Genomic DNA, 24,303 nt, shown 5'->3' with positions numbered 1-24,303 from the left:
TGTTGATAAGGTGAAAACCATAATCCACCAAAATGGACGAGTGATCTTGATGATGACTTGATCCATTCCTTGACCTTTGTGTGTGTTTGCCTTGTGTGTGATCCCTTTGTTTGTTATTATTGCATTCATACATTCATGCACATCATAACATTCATCACAGAAGAATAAATTTCAAGGAAACTAAGGTCTTATTTGCAAATATTTTCAGACCATGGATTGTGGATGAAGGAACACTAAGAAGTACGGTTTCAGATGTCCTGATTTGAAAGAGTTAAGGAAATCATCATCCTTTGTATTAGATCCCTTGGACTTCAAGCAACGTCATGGGAAGCTTTTGGTCGTATTATCTACTAGTGTGGTTGAAGGACTTCTAAGCGTTTTGGTGCAGTTTTATGACCCTCTCTACCGATACTTCACTTTTCCTGATTATCGGCTTGTACCTACATTAGAGGAGTATGCCTATCTCTTGGGTATGCCCGTATTTAACAACGTGCCTTTCAGTGGATTGAAGGAGATTCCCAAATCTCATGTCATAGCCGAAGCTCTTCATCTGAAGAAATCTGAGATGGATGCTCATTTGGTGAAGAAAGGAGGTATTCTTGGGTTGACTTATGAGTTCCTCATTGGTAGAGCTACTATTTTTTCTCAAGCCGGTAGCCTGGATGCTTTTGAAGCTATTTTGTTCTGCTCATCTATGGTCTAGATTTGTTCCCTAACATTGACGATTTTGTTGATGTTAACGCCATTAAAATCTTCTTAATTGGAAATCATGTTCTTACTCTGTTGAGTGACATGTATTTATCTTTGCATTTTAGGAATTTCAAAGGTGGTGGGACTATTGTGTGTTGTGTTTCTCTTCTATACAAGTGGTTTATTTTAGACTTGCCTCAAACCCCTGCTTTCCTAGAGAACAAGCAATGTTTATGGTGGTCTCAGAGACTTATGTCTCTCACTAATGATGATATTGTTTGGTATGTTTCAACATTGGGTAGCTTGGATATTATTGATAGTTGTGGTGAGTTCGCTAATGTGCCTCTTGTTGGTACGTAAGGAGGAATCAACTACAACCCTGCATTGGCTTGTCGTTAACTTGGGTTTCTGTTAATACCTTAGGATTGACATTAATTTTGTAAAACAAATAATGTAATCATCTCTGTTGTTTTAATATGTTGGGTTGAAGAAGTTCAACATCTAGACCAACATGTCATGTACGATGTCACGACATCATACCTGTGACATCGTACATGTGTAGAAAACTGAATTAATTAATTCAGTATATATTCTGGGATTAGTGAGAATATTTGGTGAATATCCTAACTTCCTTGTGGAGGTCTTAAAGACTCAATCAGAATATAGAGGCTCTAAATATGGAGATATATATGGAGAGATTTTAGGAACTAAAAGATTGAAGACCTTATTTGTAGCAGAAATTTTCTGCTGACTTTGTAACAGCAAAGAAGAAGTTTGCTGCGATTTTTGAAGGCCCAAATCCAGTTGGGTGATTAGGTTATAAATAGCATATTGTAACCTAGTTTTTGTAAGCCTCTTAGAATGAAAAATTAGGGGTGTGTGTGAGGTAAACCTCCCAACCTGTGGGAAGGTTACCATGTGTTTCTCAGTGTTCAAAGCTGAGAGTATTTGTAACTCAAAGCCTGTAGGCAAGAGTTGTTATGGTCTTGAACGAAGCTGTGAAGAAAGTTCAAGTTGTTTAACATTACATTGTTTTTGTAGTGATAGGAATGGAAACTGGAGGTTTCTATCTAGGAGTTCCTAGGTATAGATTGCATTGGGTAGGGATTAAGTGAAGAGTTGTAAACGGGGGAGTTTAACTCTGAATTAATACTGCTGATAGTGGATCTTCTTCCTGGCTTGGTATGCCCCCAGAGTAGGCGATGTTGCACCGAAGTGGGTTAACAATTTCCTGTGTTTGTTTTCCTTCTGCATGTTATAATCCTGTCTGCCTTAACTTAGCTTGTATTTCAGTCTGCTTACCAAGATAATATCAGACCTGTACATAGCCTTCTGTTTGAATGTCAATCAGAATGTTTTGACATTCATCATTAACAGCACATACTGAATAATAAGCAAGTTGGTTTTTCTGCTTCAGTTCAGTATTTATTTCAGTCTGGTCTCCAAGAGGATAACAGACCTGGCCAAAGGATCATTGTGAAACTGTCAAACTGGATGCCTTGACAGTTAGTCATGTATGCTGATACTGAAGTAGAGACTGGTTAGTCTTTTACAATACATCAAATTTAGCACAGACTGTTTTCAGGAACATAACTGAATCAGCATGAGGTATATGTTCTGACTGTCAAACGGAATGTTGTGACATTCATTCCTGACAGCATGTGCTGAATTGTAGGGTGATTAGTTTTTCTGTTTCAGTAATTTTCTCAGGCTATTCTTCAGGAATCCAACAGCTGAGCTAAAATCCAGGAAACTAACAACTGAACTACATTAAATGAACCTAACAAATAGCCTATTTGTTAGCACCCTACTAAGTGGAAATTAGATTAACTTGTTCAACCTTTATAAGGCCAGCAGACTGGAATAATGTAACAGATGATGTTCAAATCACTATTGAGACATCTTGCTGATTACTGTGTAGGAAAATAATAGAAGTTAGTGCTATGGTTGATCTCTGCTGAGTCTTTCTACCAGATGCACAAAACTAGGTGTTCCTCCATTCTAGAGTGATATAGAAGCAGATGTCATGACATCTGTGAACGTGAGCATATTAGTACAGGGTTTAATTTGTATAATTGTCTTGCTGTATTAGTTATAATGTTGGATCAGATGTCATGACTTGGAGTAGAACATCTGAACTCTGACTATGCCAGAATTTCAAATGGTATCAGAGCAGGCATCATGTTCTGTTTCTGGATGAGATCCATGGGTGATACTTTCTGGTATCTTGCAAGGAGTTATGTTAGTACTGATGTTGGAACATGTGGAAGGTTCTGTGATTTACCTGAATGGTCCCTTTAAGTAGGTGGATGGATTATTCATGACAGGAACTGTGTGTACCTGTCTCTGGAGGTTGGCAATTGGCCTTTGTGTGGGACGGTTGTGCTAGTATTGAATCATATTCAAACTTGGTATGTTCTTGGAGGCTGATCTGGTGAAGTGTGTGTTCATAGGTTGAGTTGTATTATGATTTTCGCTACATAATACCTGGCAAAACTCAAACTCTTACGTAGTTTTCCCTCATGTGGATGAAAGGCTGTTGTATTCAAGATTTCATCATAATCTACTGAAGATGTCAAAGATACTTGAGTCTCCTCAAGTCCACTTTTCATGGTAAGAATCACCTGATCACTGATTCTTTTACTCTCTTGGGTAGTGTATATGAAGACCTTGAAGTCTTTCAAGGAGGGTTTGTTCCAAGGAGGTGGAACTAATGTTCTATGTGATGTTAGAACATGTTATTCAACAAGTATGCATCTACTGGTTGAAGAGAAGATGTTTTTAGGTGTCAAACAAAGGGATACTTTGGTTTGGAACCTACTCCTGACCTGGAAGAGGAGACATCTGTGTGTGCTAAGTTGACAAGGGTAGGGTCAACTGTGTGTGTGCTCAAGAAGGTCACTTTTAGAAGTCTGATCTCTAGAAGTGGAGTTGGTTGAGATGTGACATTGTGCAATTTTCTGCTGTTTGTCCTATTCCTGTAGATTGATCAGGGTTGGATAGTTGTTCCCTGAAGTACTATCTTGTGTTGGAAGACAAGTCACCTGGATGTTAGAAGTCAATAATGGGGTAACCAGATTGCTATTTCATTTAAGAGGATTGGGACCATGAATCTTGTTATTCAAACACCACGCTCAGAAGTGGCAGTTCTTTCAAGGAGTGAGAATATGAAGATTCAGAGGTTGGTTGAGGTAGTATGCTCTGGCAATGCATATCTACTATTGATGTTGTTGTTTTTTTCACTAGTACTTATGGTCAGCTGGAGTCTGATTGGTGTGATTGGAGTATGTATAGGTATAACTCATAGAGTTAGTTGCCACTGGTAGGGATGGTGTATGTCATGTTGAGACATTTGTGTACAATGCATGGATATTGGTGTGGAGTTTCCATGATTGTTAATTTGAGGGGGAGTTTTGATTAACCTCCTCACGTTTGGTCAGCCTAGGGTCTGGTTGGCTGTTGACCTGTGTCACATGGGTTCTGGTTGTTGTGTGACACATATGCCAGGAAGGATTCATCTCTCTCATTCCTAAGGGTGAATCTAATCTGGAAGGATTCTCAACACTGTTGAGGTGCTCGCAAGCAGATGATGTTGACACAATAAGAGTATTTTCAAAGTATTCTTATGGTGGAAGTGTCTGAAAGGATAATTGGGAAAGGATTTAAGATCCATGTCTACTTGTGCCAAGTACAAGTATTTAATTGATTATCCTTGGAGCTCAAGATAACTGATGTTCTTAAAGATGTTGGAACATCTCTTCTTCAAGACCCTGTGCAGAATCACAGGAAGGATAGTCCATTGGTTTATGATCTATCTCTTTGGTGGCAGCAAAAGCATATGATCTCTGAAAAGGTTTCCTGACAAGAAACTTGTTCAGCCTTGGTGTGTACAAGAAGAAGAAGACATCATAGTCTTGATGATGGTTACTTGGATCAGTTTATTTCTGATCTAGGTAAGGAAGTGCATTGGCTAATGCACACTGTGGAGTTAAGAACAAGGGGCAGCATTCTTGATATCATGGAAGCAGCCTTGCCTTAGGAAGTGGAATCCTTGGTATAGCTGAAGGGGTAGTTTCTAATTGGTCCTTCTGAAGACTCATGCATCAGAGTGTCTGATGTCTTTGGAGAAGAAGCAAGGATTCACCAAGGTGTGAGCTTGGATGACTTAACTGCAAACCTGCAGGATGGAGGGTGTTTACTCAAACTTGGTTCCACAATCAAGTCTATGAGAGCATTGAACTATTGTTTTATGTAGGGAGGAAGTTCTTTCAAGTGGCAGAAGAAGGAGCTGAATTCAACAGCTAGATGTTAAAACACAATGTTGTGACATTTGGTTCAACATCAGAATCTTAGTTGGTGAAGTGGCACATCAACTTAAGATAGAAGGGTCTAAAGAGTTGTAGATTGGGTACTTCAAAAAGATCGTTCTCATTGTAGTTCTTTGGAGTTGCTGGATGGAGAGGATGTTACATGTTCATGTCTTAGAGAATCTAAGTTTTGTTTAACTTGTAGCTTGAAGTTCAAGTCTCACTTGGACGGTCAGAATATCTTTGGGAGAAGTCTGATAAACGTGGAGAGGTCAAAAAGTGGCATTTGACTTTTTCATAAGAGGATTCATGAAAGAGGCAATCAACCAGTGGCATTTGGTCTATCTCAGAAGTGAGTTCGAAGAATCAAGATAATCAACATATGGCAGCTGATTATTCTTGAGGAAAGTCTGAGACAAATTACTTTTGAGAAGAAAAGTAGTAAGTTGAAGACAAAAGGAGGTGTTTTCTATTCATCTCTTGGAGCTTGTGGTAGGAGTTCTGAGCTATCTATGGAAGATTATCTCTTGTAATGGGATGAGAATGTATATGTCCCAATTTGTGTCTGGTTTCTTTTGGATCAAGCTGGTGACTCAATGATATCTGAAGATTATTGTAACACCTCAAAATTTGCCCTCCTCTCTTGGGACTAGCTTAGCATGTTGCATTTCATTTTTTAGGAGATTAGTCATTGTATATTTGCATATCATGTGGCAACGTTGAACAAGTCATCCTCCTAGGTCTTGATCAGAAGATAAGGAGGTTAAGAGATTCAAGCTGAGGGTTTCATGAATTGATCACTAGCCATCTGAAGGTTTGTGTTCAAATTAGGGTTTCTTGGCTCCTCAAGGAGGTTTGATTATCATCTTGGTTGAAATGGTACATCATCATCATCATGGTTTTTGTCATCACCAAGAGATTCCTTATGCTTGATCAGATTCCTTGAGATTAGGGTTTTGACCTCTGGTCAACCCTAATCATCTGTATTGTGCCAATCAGGGCTTGTCAAGGGGATGAGGTCTTCATTGAGATGAGAGATCATCACATGGTTTCATTGAGTTTATGGAAGCTAGGGTTTCATGTTTGAGTCATTTCATCAGGGGATTGAAGCTCAAGAACATCTGTGCATGGCCATCCATCTATCAGTCAACAAAAGTCAACCAAAGGTCAACTGATGGATTTGGAGGTGGGAGAGGGTTAGATGCACTTCATTCATGTCCAAACAAGTTTCATTTGACATTTCAAACATCAACATTGAAGAAAATAAAGTCAGATGGAAACTTTCCAAAAATAGAAAGTGACTTGTAATTCAAAATTGCCAAAAATGGAAAGGTTTTCTCCTCAAAATTACATGTCCAAAAATGCTTCAAATGAAATTTTTTCCAAAATGAAATTTGTATATCTTTCTCTCACCTTTCCAAAAAGTCCAAGAACATGAATTTCTCATTTGTGGTTGGGAAGTTATGATCAAATCTTGGGCAAGAAAAGTTGAATTTCAAAAGTGCATAACTTTTGAACCAAATGGCCAAATCATGTGGTTCTTTTTGGAGCAATTTTCTTTTGATCTCCTCTATCATAATCATGCATCACATTTCATTAAAACTCATCATACAAAAAGTGCATTTTTCACTTGAACTTAATTTGAAAAGTGGAGGGAAAAAGTGAATTTGAGAAGTATGCATTGTTTTCATGTTTTTCCAATTGCCTTGGCTTAGGAACATCATTTGCAATTGATCCAAACCAGAAAATGGTACTGTTACATTGGTTTGCACATGTGAGGGTGAATTGGCCAGTTTGCAATTTAGCATAAAACTTGCATTTCACTTAATCACTTGCATTACCCTAATCATGATTAACAACATGTTTAACATCACATATAAAAGCTAAATCATAACTGTTTCATTGCTAATCATAACAGAATTTGGAAATTGAGATCTAGATCCAAAACTTTTCATCTTTTCTCTCTCACTTTTTCTGCAATTTTCTTCACAAACCGTGCCAAGATCTTCACCAATCCTTCATCCATGTGCATTATTGAGGCTGTTGGAAGCAAGATCACAAGGTTTTCAAGCTGAATTTGGAACTGTCAAAGTGAGCTTCATCAATGGCAAATGTAGAATTGAGCAAGATCGAGCAAGATTGATCAACATTCCTTCATCCAATAAACTACCTGAGCATTGGAGAGTTTCTGTTTTCATCTTGCAAGGCCTAAAAACATCAGAATCATTTCTGCACTTCAAAGAAGGTCAGTTTTTGACTTGCCTAATTCTTAAAATTGATGAATGCTTCTGGTAGATCTTTGAGAGTAGGCCATGCTGCAATTTGTTTCATTGATTTTCATCAAGAATTGATGAAGTTATGTGGATCTTAAGTTTGATGCATAAGAATGTTTTTCATCGAATCTTTTAATCTAGGAAGAATTAGGTTAGGATGATGTTAGATTGTTGATGTACACTGAAAGACGGTTCCAATGATATAAGGATTGTTGATTTTGGTGAGAAAATGTTCTTGAGCTATGAATTTGTGAAGAACATGTATGAACGCTAGGGATTTTTCCAGAATTCGTGTTTTGATCCATAATTTCGCTTGCCTGCATGCGGTTGGTGTTTCTGGCCATGCAATTGGACCACGTGTCCTCCACCATGCATAAGCGCGCGCAGCATTTCAAATGCTCCCTCCCTTCGAATCCGTGCGAGGGACTTTCCATTTGTGCTTTTGCATTTTGTTTCCACTTATGCCATGCCATGTTCATGCCTTCATTCATTCTTTTTTTATTTTTTCTTCTCATTAGAAAATTCATATCTCTCAAAATAATAATCCAAATTGCATGTTTTTTTTAAATGATCCTTATCATGTCTACTATTTAATGATGATTTTTCCAAAATTTGTGCACGCGTGAATTTTTGAATGGCCTAGGGTTTGCTCATGCTTATGTATTCTTGCACCTTGCTTGCTATTTTGATTGTGAAATCATGATGCTTGATCCAAAATTCTTGAAACTTTGCATGCTTAAAATAGACATCTCAATGAACATTTTGGTATATAGTTTGTGATTTTTTCTTTCCTGGTTTGTGAGATATGACCTGATCATTGGAGGTGTGACAATGTGTGTCACACCATTTCTTGTCCAACTTGTGGATTTTCTTTACCATGCCATATGAACTCAAAATGACCTGATTTTTTGCAGGTTGATTCTTCTGGATGTTAAGTTTGAGTGTGAATTTTGTGGATTTTGTGAGTGCATTTCCAATTTGTTTGAGAATTTCCTTTCTGTTTGACCAATTGTGGACCTTTTGTGAGTTATGATCTTATTTGATTTGTGAAATTCTTGATATGTATTGGATGGACTTGAAATTTTGTGGAGTGATTCTAGACACCTTGAAGTTTGTCATGGCTTTGATTTTGTTCATTTATCTTATTCCAATTCTGTTTTATGCTTGCTTGAAGTTGATGTATGATTTGATGCCTTGTATGAGCTTGTACATGCATACCTTGACTTATGGATTTTATTTGACTTGCCTCCAATTGTCCAAATGGCTTGAAATTTGGTGTGATGATCCTTTGATGAATGCTGTTTAGCCATGATTATTCTGGAGATTTATTGAAATATTTTTGAGTTGGTTTGAATTGAATCTTTCTGTTTGGTTCTATGAGCTTTGAATATGCATGCTATGCCTTCTATGCTTTATGAAATGAAATTGGTTGATGATATGAATGTGATACCACTTGGATTTGTTTCTCATTTGATTGAATTTGATTCTTGATATTTTTCATGTTCTGTTTTGGTTTATTTCTCCCATTTTGACCCTAGGCCATGTTCTAGTGGTTAGTGCTTAATGTTTGAGCTTTGTTTAAGGTCAAAGAGCACAATTGCTTATACTTGATGATGTGCACTCAATTGGAGTTGGTCCATTGATTGTTTATGACTAACCTTGAGTTTGTTTTGTAGGCTTTGAGACTTGTACTTAGGCCTTGTGGATTGCACCTTTGTGCATTGCTTTGCTTGTTTGTCTGTTTATGTACAGTTGACTGTTGACCATTAGCTTATCTGTTTGACTGTTTGAGCTGTGTACTGATTATGTTAGATTGATTTCAGGTACATTAGTTGCTATAGTTCATTGTGAACTTGCTTGTGTTGTTGCTTGGTTGTTGAAACCAATTGAGGTATAATGTCTCTAACTCCATGTAGTCTGGAAGACCTGGCCTGTTATTTGGTCAGGCACCTGTCTGAAGTCCTCCTTAAGAGGCAATGCTTGTGATTGTTTATCTTTGTCCCCAAGCAGGAAATGACCTTTGTTAAGGCAATTGGCAGATACAAGAGATGTGCAATCCATCTCCTGCTATTCTTGTTGAGTCATCCCTTTGCTCACACAACTGGTGTTGATGCATTGTGGACATTAACCCAAGATCCTTGTACAGTTGTACAGTTGAGTCAGTGTCATAAGTGTAGAAGGGTTCCCACTTTCTGAACCCACACTTCCTTTGTCTAAAGCTCTCCCTGGCCAGGGATAAGAGCTGTGAGGCACACCCCTCACTTCCTATTTCATCTGCTTCACCCTAACTCTCAATGTTAGGGTTAAGAGCTAACATCACCTGATACAGTTGGCTTGCTTTTGCAGCCTAATCCTTGTGTGAGCCCACTTTGTCTGTATATAGTGTGTGCTAATTGTGTATGTTTGCTTTGTTTTGATTGTGTTTGCATGCTTTGCTTTGCCTGTTTAGGATTAGCTTGCTGCTTGTGCAAGTAGATAGAAAACTCAACCTAGGACTATTGTGGAATACATGATAACTATTAGGCTCGAGTCAGTCTCCCTTCTAGTTGGTCATTTCCCAGTCTCTGGTTAGGAGAAAGTTTCTCCCCTGTTCAGGGGAACTACGTTGCCCTGATCCTCATACCAGATGAGGTACGTAGGCAGGAGGTCGTACGAGACCTCTCTGGGCACCCTTTTCCTTTTTGTGTGTGTTTGCTTGACAGTTGCTAGGCTCGAGTGCCAGACTCCTTAGTAACTTGTTGTTTGTTTTCTTTCTTGTGTGTTAGGAGATGGATGTAAGCCCAGCGATTGGCATTCCGTATCCTATTATTGTGTGCTTGGAGTCTGACGTAAGTCCAGCGATCGGCAGTCGGTTTCCAGTGTGGGTTTGTTTGGTTCGGAGTCTGATGTAAGTCCAGCAGTTGGCATTCGGATCCCATGTTTGCCTGTTTGTGTGTTTGTTTGGACGTCTCAGCGTCTGTGCGTGTGTTTGTTTCGGCGTGCGTGAGTCGAACTACGGTAGCTCTGATTCTCATTCCAGATGAGATACGTAGGCATAGGATGCGATATCCTAGCGAGCCCTTTCCCCTCTTTTCCACCTGTGTTGTTTTCAGTGTGTGTGTGTGATGTTTGTTTTAGCAACCTTGTTCTATCTTTTGAGCGTGGATCCCGTCGAGTACGACGGATGCGTAGGGGTGCTAATACCTTCCCTTCGCATAACCGACTCCCGATCCCATCTCTTTGGTCGCGAGACCATGTCTTTCCCAGGTTTACTTCGAGCGTTTCCTTTCCCTCTTTTGGGATAAATAACGCACGGTGGCGGCTCTATGTTGTTTTTGTTTTAGCCCGCCGGTTGTTTTTCGCGGATGCGACAATTATCAGATGGTGTTCTTTGTTATGTTGTAAAGGATGTCCTAACTTATGTTAGAACATTTTGTGAAGTGGTTTTCTGTTCTGGTTAGAAGAGAGATTGACACAGAGTGTGGATGTGTTCAGCCAAGAGGGTTGAACAGAGGGTGTGCTCTTGAAGACATGAAGATGTGTCTTATGTTTTCCATTCATCAAGTGGTCTGGGTTCTCCTTGAATCAGGAAGTTTGTAAAGGTCCAACTTTGGGGTGTTGGATATGTTCATATGTGATCTCCATGTTTCAGGAGGAGAGTTGGTTGTTCATGACAGGGGGAGTTCTGTCTTTGCGTTGCAAGTAATCATCAAGCTTGTGGTCTATGTGCTCTCAGATAACTGGGTATGGCACCTTGTTAGTTATTAGGATGATGTGGTGTATGTCAAGGTTGAATGAGTAGAAGAATGTCTGACCGGATGTCATGACATTGCCTTGGACAATACTGTTATTTCCTTCTAAATCTTAAAGTCATGAGGAAATATGGATGTGGTGTGTCTAATTATGATACATTAGAATAAGACTGAGTGTTACAATTGTGTGGTACAGGGGGAGTAACCATCTACTGGTGTTTGTGATTTTGGCTTTAGTGGTGCCAGATGTCAAGTTTCTACTGGAGGTACGAAAGTGGTCTTAGGAAATGTTGATAGGAAGAATACATGAAGAATGCAGGCAAAAGCCGCGTTGAATGTTAAGACATCGCGTGCAACGTGTCTGACTGCATATATGGAATAGTCTCCATGCACTGGAACTGTTGTTTTGGAAAAGAAACAGTCAAGAGCTATAAAAGGTATTCAAAGATAGTCTGAGATTTTGTTGGTGATTCTCTGACTGTTTCTCAGCAAATATTAATGAATCTTGACCAAGCATTTATTCCTACCGTTAATTCCTAAGCACGGGCTGGACTATTTAAAGGATGTAACAACACTCCTCTTCTCACAAGAGAAACATTCCATTCCCTCTAAACCATGGGGTATGTTAAGGTTTGGGCAAACTGCGCCTGGATCTGGTTTTGTGAAGGGTTCATTTACAAATGTTTAGCTAAAAAGGGGGAGAGAAATATTGTCCTGAGAATGTACCAGAAGCAAGCAAGCAAGCAAAATGTGGTAGCAAACAGAAGTTGGCTTCAGGCACTAAAGTCACTAACCGTGTATACCTCTTGTGTCGTGTGATCTGAGTTAAGAAGACAGTTGTGTCTTGTGATCTGAGTTACATTGCCTATGTACTCAACATTACATATTCTTCAGGAAGCCCTCCTGTTGAGGGGAAGGGTTGTGATGCAGCTGCATCTTGTACCTCTACTTCCTCATGTACACCAACTTTGGTGTTTGTGGTGGTGGAGATAATGACAGAGGCTTATTTGTTTTAGCTAAAATTTGCCAAAGGGGGAGATTGTTAATACCTTAGGATTGGCATTAATTTTGTAAAACAAATAATGTAATCATCTCTGTTGTTTTAATATGTTGGGTTGAAGAAGTTCAACATCTGGACCAACATGTAATGTATGATGTCACGACATCATGCCTGTGACATCGTACATGTGTAGAAAACTGAATTAATTAATTCAGTATATATTCTAGGATTAGTGAGGATATTTGGTGAATATCCTAACTTCCTTGTGGAGGTCTTAAAGACTCAATCAGAATATAGAGGCTCTAAATATGGAGATATATATGGAGAGATTTTAGGAACTAAAAGATTGAAGACCTTATTTGTAGCAGAAATTTTCTGCTGACTTTGTAACAGCAAAGAAGAAGTTTGCTGCGATTTCTGAAGGCCCAAATCCAGTTGGGTGATTAGGTTATAAATAGCATATTGTAACCTAGTTTTTGTAAGCCTCTTAGAATGAAAAATTAGGTGTGTGTGTGAGGTAAACCTCCCAACCTGTGGGAAGGTTACCATGTGTTTCTCAGTGTTCAAAGCTGAGAGTATTTGTAACTCAAAGCCTGTAGGTGTCATACCCCGATTTTGTCCGAGGTTATTTTGGAACTCTTGTTTGTTTACAACCATAAAGCATGATGCACACACTCAAAGGCTTGAGAATTTCACCAAAAAGAGAATAGTAGTCCTTCTTGATCATCATCTTAATAACAAGGTTTTATTATACGCCAAGACATAATTCTCACGTCTCTTTATATTGTGGATTTTGGTCATATTTCACTAAGGAGTCCATAGTGCCCCAAAGGGTGACACACGGTTTGGTTACGATGGTATTTTCGTTTGTTTATTGGTAAGTTTGTTGATAATCCATTAGCAGGGATGCGCATCATCAAAGTCCATGTTTTATTCATCTTGAAAAGCACATGAAAGACCTATCTATCACTTAGTGGCATTTTAAACCCCATGCATTTTGAAAGAAGGATTGGCGCACGTACTGTTTAAAAGTCCTTTGTCAAATTCTAGGAATGGTGCATAACAAAAAAAAAAGAAACAATGGTATTTGATGTATATCCCTCACAAGCCACATTCGACCAATGCCATAAGGAACTAGCAGTAGATGACTTAGGACAGGTGGGTGTTGGTTTACGTTAGGCATTGGTGTTTAAACGCTACCCTCTGAAAGAAGAAAAATGTAGTCCTTCCCTATTTGAATTTCATGACAAGAATAATTACAATCCATTGGTTCGACAAATACGAAACAATTTTCTTTCGTGTGAAAATTATTGGAATCCAGTATTAAGGGGGCATAAACTACAAATTACATTGACAGAGCCATGGCCCAAGACATAAACATTACAAACCGACAAAGTCATGATTAAAACAACTTGGTCAATCGACCACGAGAGTCTCATGATGTCTCTTGGTTCGGGATATTCCAAGGAATCACCTAAGGTCGAAACAGGATTGTATTAGTTGATGCAGAATAGCATGGCACTCGTTCTTGAGAAATTCCAAAAGATGCATTTCTAGGCACGGACTGGCACGGACTGGAGCTCGGTTTCCTGGTATTAAAACAGATAACATTAGCATATCTAGGAAAGTTCTGGCTACGAGAAATTGTACAGAACACTGCAGTTTGGATACTCAAACAAGACAGTATTTTAAGTCATTACCGGATGCCGCATCAGGATGAGTTTCCACGCTTACCAGCATAAGAATTGCCGCTCCATTGAAACAGAAGTCAAAACTTGGACATCATGTATCAACGTGTCGTGAACCTGCACTCACTGTCAAATGGTCACAAAATTACCAAGTATATCATGGGAAAGCAGTCACGACAAGATCCGTTAAAAAAGCAGCAAAAGCCATTAAGTTGGAATCAAACGCGTCATCACAGCTCAAAAGACCTTACACCAAGTATCATCACAACAGTAGAGTACAAACTGCAGAAACACTTATTATGCAAGGTTTAAAACAGGTACCGACGTGTTACAGCATCATGATGCATGAAGAAAAGACCTTGGTCCACAACTAGTCATGTCGCCATAAGCTAGTTTGTCTCAATAATCATGGACCTGCAACACCAACAAAACCAAAAATGATAAACAAGTCACAGTACATAGGTCCATGAAATCTCTATGGAAATTTTCTCATGATGTATACGTCAATTGCAATACATCCACTAACTGAATTAACCATTCCTGCATTAACCATTCCAAACTACAGTTCAATACAGGGCTACAAGGCAAAGTATATGTGATTCATTGTTCAAAGAAAATGGCAAGCATTTGGCACGACAGTTCTAAATTTCCAGCCAAGAAAGAATCCGTCTGCCACCTTGAGCATAGACGCATCATTTCCAAAACAGTTGTCGAGTAAGTTATAAATATCGCCGAACGATACTCTTGACCTGGATTTAGATTGGCTTGGTGGTGACCTACATGATCATGAGAAGTAGTTTCTTTTACATCAAATATGAAGGAAGAGTCCGCCAAAATGCACAATGCCATTTGAAAGGTATGCCTTACCAAGTTGTGACTGAAGATGAGTGATACCTGGAGTTTTTTTCAAAAGCCTAAATGTCCAAAGATAGCAGCCGAATGATCAAAGCAAAATGATTTCAAACCTTGAACATTAAGCTAGTCCTGGTTGTGACAATTAGAAGAGAACATCCCAACAAAGAGGTTAAAGCAAGAACGAACGGAAGATTGAGTAAACAGTATGCCGTGATATGTGTCACCTCTAAAGGACATCATTAAAATTACCTGAACCTATGCGTCCTGTAAGACGGTTTTAACCTTGCAACTGCCATAACTCTGTAAAAGCAAATATGGGCATGGTCTCCAAGAACAGATACGTATGTTGAAGTCATGATTTGTGCTGCACATAATATATGAAAGCAGGATATAATCAGTTAAGACTTCAAGGAAATTGCAGAGGCATATTGAAGAGAAAACTGCTTATTACAACCAATAGACAGGGTTAATGCAGGAAAGCTCGAGTCAGTTGTAAACCATGATGGACGAACCTTAAGTCAAGTTGGAGCATTGCTACTGTGCGCATATCCATAACCAAATAGCAGTAGACAAACACCAGTAAAAAAAACCTGTTACAAAAGTCAATACGTGGGTAAAATAGAACAACTACTGCAGTGAAAAGTGAAAAGGGATGGTTATCGTAAATTCACTACAGACAAAACCTTACCTTTTCATTTGAGGGACCACATCAATTTGGAGGACCACCAAATCTGAGAAAAATCTTGCTAGCTAACGGAATGATTCTCCCACAAATTTGACAGCTCATGAAAGAGGGGAAAGATTGAACCTCGTACAAGAACGCTATAAATAGGGACCTCCAGTGATGAAGTAGGGATCCGATTTTGGGCACCGTTACTCTGACAAAATCACTCCAAAACCCTCATTGAAAAGCTCCATTTTGAACTTGTTGAGATTTTCACACCGAATCTCAACAAGCTCGAGCTAAACCCAAATCAACGATCATCACTAAAGCTCGAACCACGTACCAGCAACGACTACAAGGGAATAGAGAAGGAGATTAGGAGCTAACTGAATACGAAAAGAAAAGACACGAAGAGCAAGAAAACAAACCCTTATTTACCTAAACGTCTTGGTAGTTCTTTTTCTCTCACGCTTTAAAATTTCACCGCATCTAACATGATTCTGTAGATCCACTGTGTCGTGAGATTTGTAGCTAGATTTGATTGAAACACCTTTGATTCTGTTCATGCTTGCTCCTGTTTGTTTTCTTTCTTGAATCATGGATAGCTATTACAGTTCTGTTTGGTTTAAGGTGTGGATTATGATGCGAATAGGTTTTCCTTAGGAAAATAGGGTTCGTGTTTGTTTTATTTACCGGATGGTGGCGTCGATTGGTGGTCGTCACTCTTCGCTGGCGAGGGTGTATAGAATTTATGGACTAGAAATTATGAGGGATAAGTGTTAAAGGTTATCATACGTAGAGTAGGAGGAGTTAATCGATTTTAAGATACAATGAATATTTTAAACAGGAGTTAATTCCAATTTAGTGTGTTAATTAATGCAACAAGTGGCTGTTGAGTATTCAAAAAGCCACACGTCTTCTTAAAAGCCAGGCGGCTACGTGGATAATGTTGGGGGCTTACAAAGCCACACGCGCAGGGGAGCTGTACAGCTGCCCCTTCAGATTCTGTTCCACCCCTTTGCTTCCGGATGGAGCTTTAAAAGGGGCTGGGCTTACGGCCCATTTTGTTTTTTTATTTCTTTCATTTTGGATTATTGGTCACGGTAGAGTCTCATATGGGCTTTTGTAGTTAAGAGTGTTGGGACTGTACCCCTTGCTGTTTCCCAAACACCTCAACCTGAATATTTTTTATGAATTACTTTGGATGTTTTAGTAAAAAATCGAGATGTATATGATTAGATAATAGTAGAAATATTATTTAGTTTGATTATTGATTATTATTTATTTTAATTCATATCTTTGTTTATTTCGTTGGAATATTAATTAAATAGGAGATTAAATATTAGTATTAATAAATATTTCTTTTCCTAAAATAAGGTCAATCTCGGTCTAATACCAAATAGGCTTTATCCATACACATTAACCCTAATTCACCATACTTAAATAATATTCTCTTAAAATTATTTAAAATTAATGATTAAATGAAAAGGAGAATAATGAGCATCCGCTTCATTATCTCTCGACTATTCGAATAATTGGCGTACGCCATATTGCTCGAATTTTCGTCATTTAATTAAAATCCCAAAAAAAATAAATTAAAATCACTCCCACAATTAATTAAATTCTAAAAAACTTTATTTTAAATTGATGTTGAATGAAAAGGAGAATAGTAAGCTTCCGCTTTACTACCTCTCGACTATTCGAATAATTGGCGTACGCCATATTGCCCGAATTGTCGTCATTTAATTAAAACCTTAAAAAACTCTATAAAATTAAAATCATTTTCCCAATTTAACTATTCTAATATTCTCTTAAAATTATTTACAAATTATTATTTCTCAAATTAATTACAAATCCTAAAAGCATTATTTAAATTAATTTTGAATGAAAAGGAGATTAATAAGCTTTCGTTTTATTATCTCTCGATTATTCGAATAATTGGCGTACGCCATATTGCTCGAATTGTCGTCATTTAATTAAAACCTAAAAAACTCTATAAAATTAAAATCATTTTCCCAATTTAGTTATTCTAAAAGTCCCTATTTTAAATAATTAATCTTTAAATGAAAAGGGGATTAATGAGCACCCGCTTCATTATCTCTCGATTATTCGAATAATTGGCGTACGCCACATTGCTCGAATCTTCGTCATTTAATTAAAACCCCAAAACTCCTTAAAACTAAAATTACTCCCTCAATTAATTATGAATTCTAAAAGCTTTATTTTAATAATTAATCTTTGAATGAAAAGGAGAATAGTGAGCATCCGCTTCATTATCTCTCGATTATTCGAATAATTGGCGTACGCCACATTGCTCGAATCTTCGTCATCCAATCAAAACCAATCGAATTCTTCAAGACACTTTCACAAATCAAATTTAATTCTTCGCCCCCGTGCGACCAACAACTTAAAAAAATTCTTTTCAAAAGAACACTGTTAATCCTTTCTAATGCGCACAACAAACCAACACTTAAGCCTCCGCCGAGAGTAGACAAGCCAGCGTTTAGCCTTTAAGACGCGATCTACACAGTCGTTCATTAAAAGACACCAAATATTCGTAGTAGCCCGAACTACGAATACTCTGATTTCCTTATTGCATCATAAGGATACGTAGGCAGGAGATTGCTGTATCTTCGCGAGCACACTAATAAAAAACCTCCCCTTTTCCCCCTTCTGAGGTTTCCATCCATATCTATCATCAACTCTAATTACTCGAAGAAAATAAACAACATTTAACTAACATTCAAATAGCAAATTAGACTAAAAGGTTCCCGTTGAGTACAACGGACGTGAGGGGTGCTAATACCTTCCCCTTGCGTAATCGACTCCCGAACCCGAATATGGTTGCGACGACCATTATTCTGTTTTTCAAAGGTTTTATCGATATTTTCCTATTCTTTCATTAAGATAAATAAAGTTCGGTGGCGACTCTGTTCGAACATAAATTTTTCCGCGACCATCGCGAGGAATCGTACTTTTCGAGATGCGACAGATGGCGACTCTGCTGGGGACTATTGCTCCATGCAAGAGAGAGTCAAGCCTAACTTAGTCAATTTAATATGAATGTTAGAATACCGCTTTTTATTTGCTTTTGTACATTTTGATGTATTATTTATGCTATGTAATTTATTTTTCTATTATCTTGGGTGATCTATGGTGTTTGACATATGTTGTGAGATAAGCTCCGTACCCGAGCTTTGAGAAGAACTTAGAACCCGGAGTTGTGTAGTATTGAACCGGGGGGTGTACACCTCATTGGGACAATACGAGAACTCCACCTAGAGTAGATCTGTTCAGAGTTTCCATCATAATATGGCTAGCCCATCATTGCGAGGAAACGTTGAACATGGTCCATGACTCTGGGAACCTCATCTTAAACTGAAGTCCGTCTTCATGATTGGCGATCATGTAGTATTGAACCGAAGGGTGTACACCCTTTTCGAACAATACGAGGATCCCACTTAGAATAAACCGATTCAGAACTTCCATTTCAATGTGGCTAGCCCATTATTGCGATGGAAGACTGAACTTGGTCCATGACTCTAAGTTCTTATCATGAAAATGGATAACCTTAGGAGCAATCCTTGATGTGTGGGGTAAAAGACATAGAACCATTGTTAAGTTGAACCTTGTGATATATGTGAAACCTGGATCCTGGTCATTGCATAAACATCATGTTGCATTCATTATGAGCATAGCAAAATCATTTACACACTTTTTATTTTCAGGGAATTTCAAAATTTTCAGAAGGTGGTAAAATGATGTCTTGAGCAGTTACATATCCAGGACCTTTGAAACAAATAGACGCCTCCCGAGTTCCATACAGATTACTTCTCAATACAATTTCTTTCAAATTCATTAAAATTTCATGTATTGATTCTTGAATACCTACTATGGTAGAATATTCATGTGGTATTTTCTCAGATTTTGCACGTGTGATACATGTTCCCTCTATTTCTCCGAGCAAAATTCTTCGCATTGTAATGCCTATTGTATCTGCTTGACCTTTCATAAGTGGAGACAGAATAAAGCGTCCATAATAAAGACGCTTACTGTCTACCCTTGATTCAACACACTTCCACTGTAGTGTCTGAGTCGATACTTTTAGTTTTTCTCGAATCATAGTAATATATTTTTATGAAACTCTTAGCATTCAAGAACAAATGGAGTCAGGAAAGAAAAAAACATTCCAAATCAAAGCTAAGGTACCGTGTGTGAAGAAGTTCATTGCATTCAGAGATGGGTTGACTAATATCCGTCGAGACGCATTCACACTCAAATATGGGAAGATTCTACACTTGTTGTCTGTACCAGTACAAAAGGATGCTATTACCGCACTAGCCCAGTTTTATGATCCACCACTCAGAAGCTTCCTCTTTAGAGATTTCCAGTTGGCCCCGACTTTGGAAGAATTCGGAAGAATATTGGACTCTCCTAAGCAGAAGAAGGGACCATACAGGGGGCTAGGTCAAATCCCTAAACCCGAAGAGTTGGCAGAAGTACTAGACATCCCAGTCAAAGATCTAACCCCTAACATCAAAATTTGGGGGAAGGTGCAAGGAATTCCACAAGAGTACCTGGAGAAAACTGCTCAAAGCTTTGCCAAAGCCCAGAAGTGGGAAGCCCATGATACCATTATGGCTTTACTTATTTTTGGATTGGTGTTGTTTCCTAACATGGAGAAGTTAATTGATGTAGCAGCTATTAGCGTGTTTTGGGCCGTCAAGGTTAAGAATGAAGATCCAGTACCCGCACTCCTAGCAGATGTCTATCACACCTTGCACTTACGCTTTGAGAAGGAGGGAAGACTGATGTTATGTTGCATACCACTCCTTTACCAATGGCTTGTCTCTCATGTGTTCAAAGAGGTTGATACAATTGAAAGTATGGATGGATATGAGTGGTCTCAAAAGCTAGTAGGACTCACTGAAAATACCATTATTTGGTATCCTCATGGCTTGAATGTGGGAGATACAATTACTAGTTGCGGAGAATTTCCGAATGTACCATTGATAGGGTCAAAAGGATGCATTAGCTACAATCCTATTTTAGCGATGAGGCAGTTGAGTTATCCTATCACCTATAAGCCGGACGACCAGTTGTTAGAAGGTTTTGTGTTCCATGATATGGACGATCCCGTTATGCTGAGAAGGGTTATCCGAGCCTGGGAGAAAATTCGCTTCAGAGGACAAGACAAAGGAAAGGGTGTCATAGGGGATAGAGAACCCTATCATCAATGGGTCACCAGAAGAAGTCTAGAGATCAAGCTGCCATTCATCCTCGATCCTCCAACTCAACCTTCACCACCAGAACCCATCCCTGTCTCCATGGAAGAAGTGGAAGCGTTGAGAGCTACTATAGCAAGACTTGGACGAGAAAATGAAGAGCTACAGACCAGCTTCGAACAAGTTTCAAATGAAAGAAACGAAATAAAGTGGGAACTAGAGAGGAAGAAGGCCCAGCTTGAAGCGACTGAGGAAAAGGTCAACAAGGAAGAACATAAGAGAAAGAAAGTGAAGGTAGGCATGGAACAAGTTGATCACTGCCTAGAAACCATTAAAGAGCAGTTGAGACAAGTTGAGAAAGAATGCCAGAAGAATAGGCGATGGTGGCTACGAGCTACAGAAGAGAAAAAAGAAGTTAAAGAGATATTGGAGGCTAAAATACAAGATCTCGCTATCTCCCTCCATAATGCTGAGACCCAAGCCGAGCACGAGCGCCGACTTAAGGAAAGAGCCCTTGAAGCTTCTCGAGTCACACCTACAACTTGGGCCGAGAAATGTCAAGAAGCAAAAGATGCTAGAGAAGTTGCTCAACATTGGAAAGATAGATTCGAGGCATTCCATCAAGACAGTGTGATATGGCTAAGGGAAAGAGAGCAAGTCATTGATGATTACGATACCTTTAGGAGAACTATCAATTTCTTGCAAGCGGACAAAGATGGGTACCGTGCAAAGCTCAACGGTTTGGTACAATTCTGCAACTGGACGACCCAAGAAATGCCTTGGAGGTTGAGAGAGGCAGTGGAAGGATTGGACCAACATGGCACACATCCCGCTGTAATCCATTTTGTTATGATGTGTCAGGGGATGGTGAAGAGGTTCAAGCTTGAATTAGAAGAACTCATAACTCGAAAGACTGCTGTGTGATTCTGTTGTTTTTCTTATATTCAGTTTAGTATTTGAGCTGTATCGATTTGGGCGGTTATGCCTTTGTACTCCGTACTTTAAACATTTGAATGGAGGAGGATGATCCTCATTTTTATTTCCTGACTTTATGTTTTCTTCGAATGCTTAATATAACTACAATCGTGATGAAAATTCCCTGAAAATAAAATATGCATAACATTCGCATCCTCATGCATCACGCTTCATAAAAACAAAAAAAACAAAAAACAAAAAAAGCTTACCCAACCTTTTGCCCTCTATCCAGTAACGCTGACTAATCAACACCGGTACGAGACGCGAAGTAACTACAAGATGACATTAGAGCAAGTGGAGGCCAACCAAGCTACCATGAGATCAGACATCAATACGATCCAATAGAAGATGGAGCAACTGCTGGAAACAATGCTCGCCATCGCCCAGAGAGAGAGGGTTGCTGATGCAAAAAATGAGGCTAGAAGGAATGATAACCCATCAAGTTTGGTCCACCCAGATGAGAGCTACGTCCGCGCCAAGAAGAGTCTGGTTCATATACCAATAGGAGGCAAAGGAGAGGGGGATCGTGCAGAGCCTTCTGAGGCGCCTGCTCATTATGGGTCCGAAATAGGCGATGACCCATACGAAGCTTTCTATGTGCCTGATCATCTGAAGCCTAAGACACTTCCAGACCCATCTGCAGATAGGCTTCGTGCCTTGGAAAAGAAGATCAAAGCTATTGAAGGGAATAATATCTTCGGTGCCTCTGCCATGAACATGCGCTTAGTATCAAATTTGGTCATTCCGGCTAAATTTAAAACTCCTGATTTCGAGAAATACAAAGGCCAGACTTGCCCAAGAAGTCACCTAGTGATGTATTTCAAGAAAATGGTTGCTCATACCGAAAATGACAAACTGCTCATACACTGTTTCCAAGATAGTTTGAGTGGAGCGTCTCTAAGATGGTACATGAGCTTAGAGCAAGGGCGGATTCAAAGCTGGGAAGATTTGGCTGACGCATTTCTCCGTCAATACAAATATAATTTGGATATGGCACCCGACCGAATGCAGTTGCAAGGGATGGCAATGAAAGAAAAGGAGTCCTTTAAAGAATACGCCCAGCGATGGAGAGAGTTGGCTGCTCAGGTAGAGCCACCATTGTCTGAAAAGGAAATGACTGGAATATTTGTGGACACGTTGAAGGACCCATTTTTTGATAGATTAGTGAGCAGCGCAGCATCCGATTTTGCACATCTGGTCACAATCGGAGACCGCATAGAAAAGGGTCTGAGGGATGGAAAGATTTCAGGAGCCGTGGCAACCTCTAGCGCACCGAAAAAGTATTCTGGAGGCTTTCAGAAGAAAAGAGAGGGCGAAACGAACGCTGTATCTAGAGGCTATAAGGGGAAGCAACAGGCTTCATATGGCCAAGTCGCTGCCGTGGTACCCATACCCTATCAACAACCCATACAACAACAAATGTATCAACCACATCATCAACAACCTCGTCAACAACAGAACACAGCACCACCAAGACAATTCAAGCCAAAGCCTCCAAGAAGGCAACTTGACCCTCTACCAGTACCTTATAGCCAAATATTCCCATATTTGCAAAAGGAGGGCCTTCTGACATTGAGGGAGCTGAAACCAGCTGTTTTTCCATATCCACCAGGATATGATGCTAACGCCCATTGTGAATTTCACATGGGAGCGCCCGGCCATACTCTGGAGAATTGTTTTGCATTCCAAAATAGGGTACAAGACCTGATTGAAGCAAAAGTTGTTACTTTCACTCCAAGACGCCCGAACGTGAACACTAATCCCATGCCAACACATGGAGATGCTTCCGTCAGTGCCATTGAGGAGAGTGATCAGGGAGAAATGATTCTTAAGGTTGAAGAGATTCAAACCCCTATCACCATAATAGGGGCACAACTGCTAAAAAGTGGTTTAGTCCCAGAGGAGCTAGTCAATGATGAGAATGATAAAGAGTTGAGGAATTTTATACAACAAATGCTGGATCGAGGCGAATTACAGATAAATCGCCGCGTTAAGAACAAGGGAGAGGAGGAGATAGCCGTCGTGGTGGACATCCTCTATGATGAGGTTAACGTGGACATCCCTTTTGATGAGGTTAACGTGGACATCCCTTTTGATGAGGTTAATGTGGCCATCCCTTATGATGAGGTTAAGGTGGAAATCCCTATAAACCCATTGGTGATAGAGTTTCCAGCACCGTTTGCGTATAAAGATGAGAAGGCGGTACCATGGATATATCAGCCCAGAGCTTTTAAGCAAGGGCAGGAAGACCGACCCATGGTAATCAATGAACCAAACGTCACCTCAATTGTGGGGCCAGCCGGAATGACGCGCAGTGGCCGAGTGTTCGCGCCAAGGGCTGTTGATGCTTCTACAAAAGCCAAAGGGAAAGAAGTTGCTACTCCTATCCAAATTCCTGTCCCTAATCAAGAAATGCAAGAAATGCATCTGTCGCCTAAAGCTGCGGTCACTCGTGAGGAGGCTGAGGAATTTCTAAGGATAATCAAGAAAAGTGATTATAAAGTGGTAGACCAGTTGAATCAAACACCTTCAAAAATATCCATGTTATCTCTGTTGCTTAACTCAGAAGCACACGGGAATTCATTATTGAAAGTGTTAAGCGCAGCACATATCACGAAAGACATAACAACAGAACAGTTTGACGATGTGATAGCTTGCGTAACCACTGGAAATTTTTTGGGGTTTAATGATGATGAGTTGCCAGTTGAGGGAAAGAACCATAACAAGGCCCTACATATCTCCTTGAAATGCATAGACACCATACTATCAAGGGTATTAGTAGACACAGGTTCCTCACTGAACGTCATGCCAAAAACCACTTTGATAAAGCTGTCGATGGAGGGGATGAATATGAAGCCCAGTACCCTGATTGTAAAAGCATTCGATGGCTCAAGA

The 24,303-nt window shown here is 39.4% G+C and overlaps 1 protein-coding gene across 1 annotated transcript; it reads right to left on the bottom strand.

The window, feature by feature from the left end:
- Positions 1-18,932: 18,932 nt before the first annotated feature.
- LOC127123397 (DNA-directed RNA polymerase subunit alpha-like) lies at positions 18,933-19,331 on the bottom strand. Its single transcript, XM_051053619.1, has one exon. It carries the CDS (start codon positions 19,329-19,331, stop codon positions 18,933-18,935), a length of 399 nt encoding a protein of 132 aa, XP_050909576.1.
- Positions 19,332-24,303: the final 4,972 nt, after the last annotated feature.

Source organism: Lathyrus oleraceus, chromosome 2 (genome assembly GCF_024323335.1).
Source record: "Lathyrus oleraceus cultivar Zhongwan6 chromosome 2, CAAS_Psat_ZW6_1.0, whole genome shotgun sequence".
Classification (NCBI taxonomy): Eukaryota; Viridiplantae; Streptophyta; class Magnoliopsida; order Fabales; family Fabaceae; genus Lathyrus; species Lathyrus oleraceus.
Note: the sequence above shows the minus strand (reverse complement) of the source record. Positions and strands in the feature narration are given on the sequence as shown.

Bases quoted from the DNA above. Each gene is read 5' to 3' on its own strand.
- LOC127123397 (XM_051053619.1), bottom strand. From the start codon at position 19,331: ATGATTCGAGAAAAACTAAAAGTATCGACTCAGACACTACAGTGGAAG.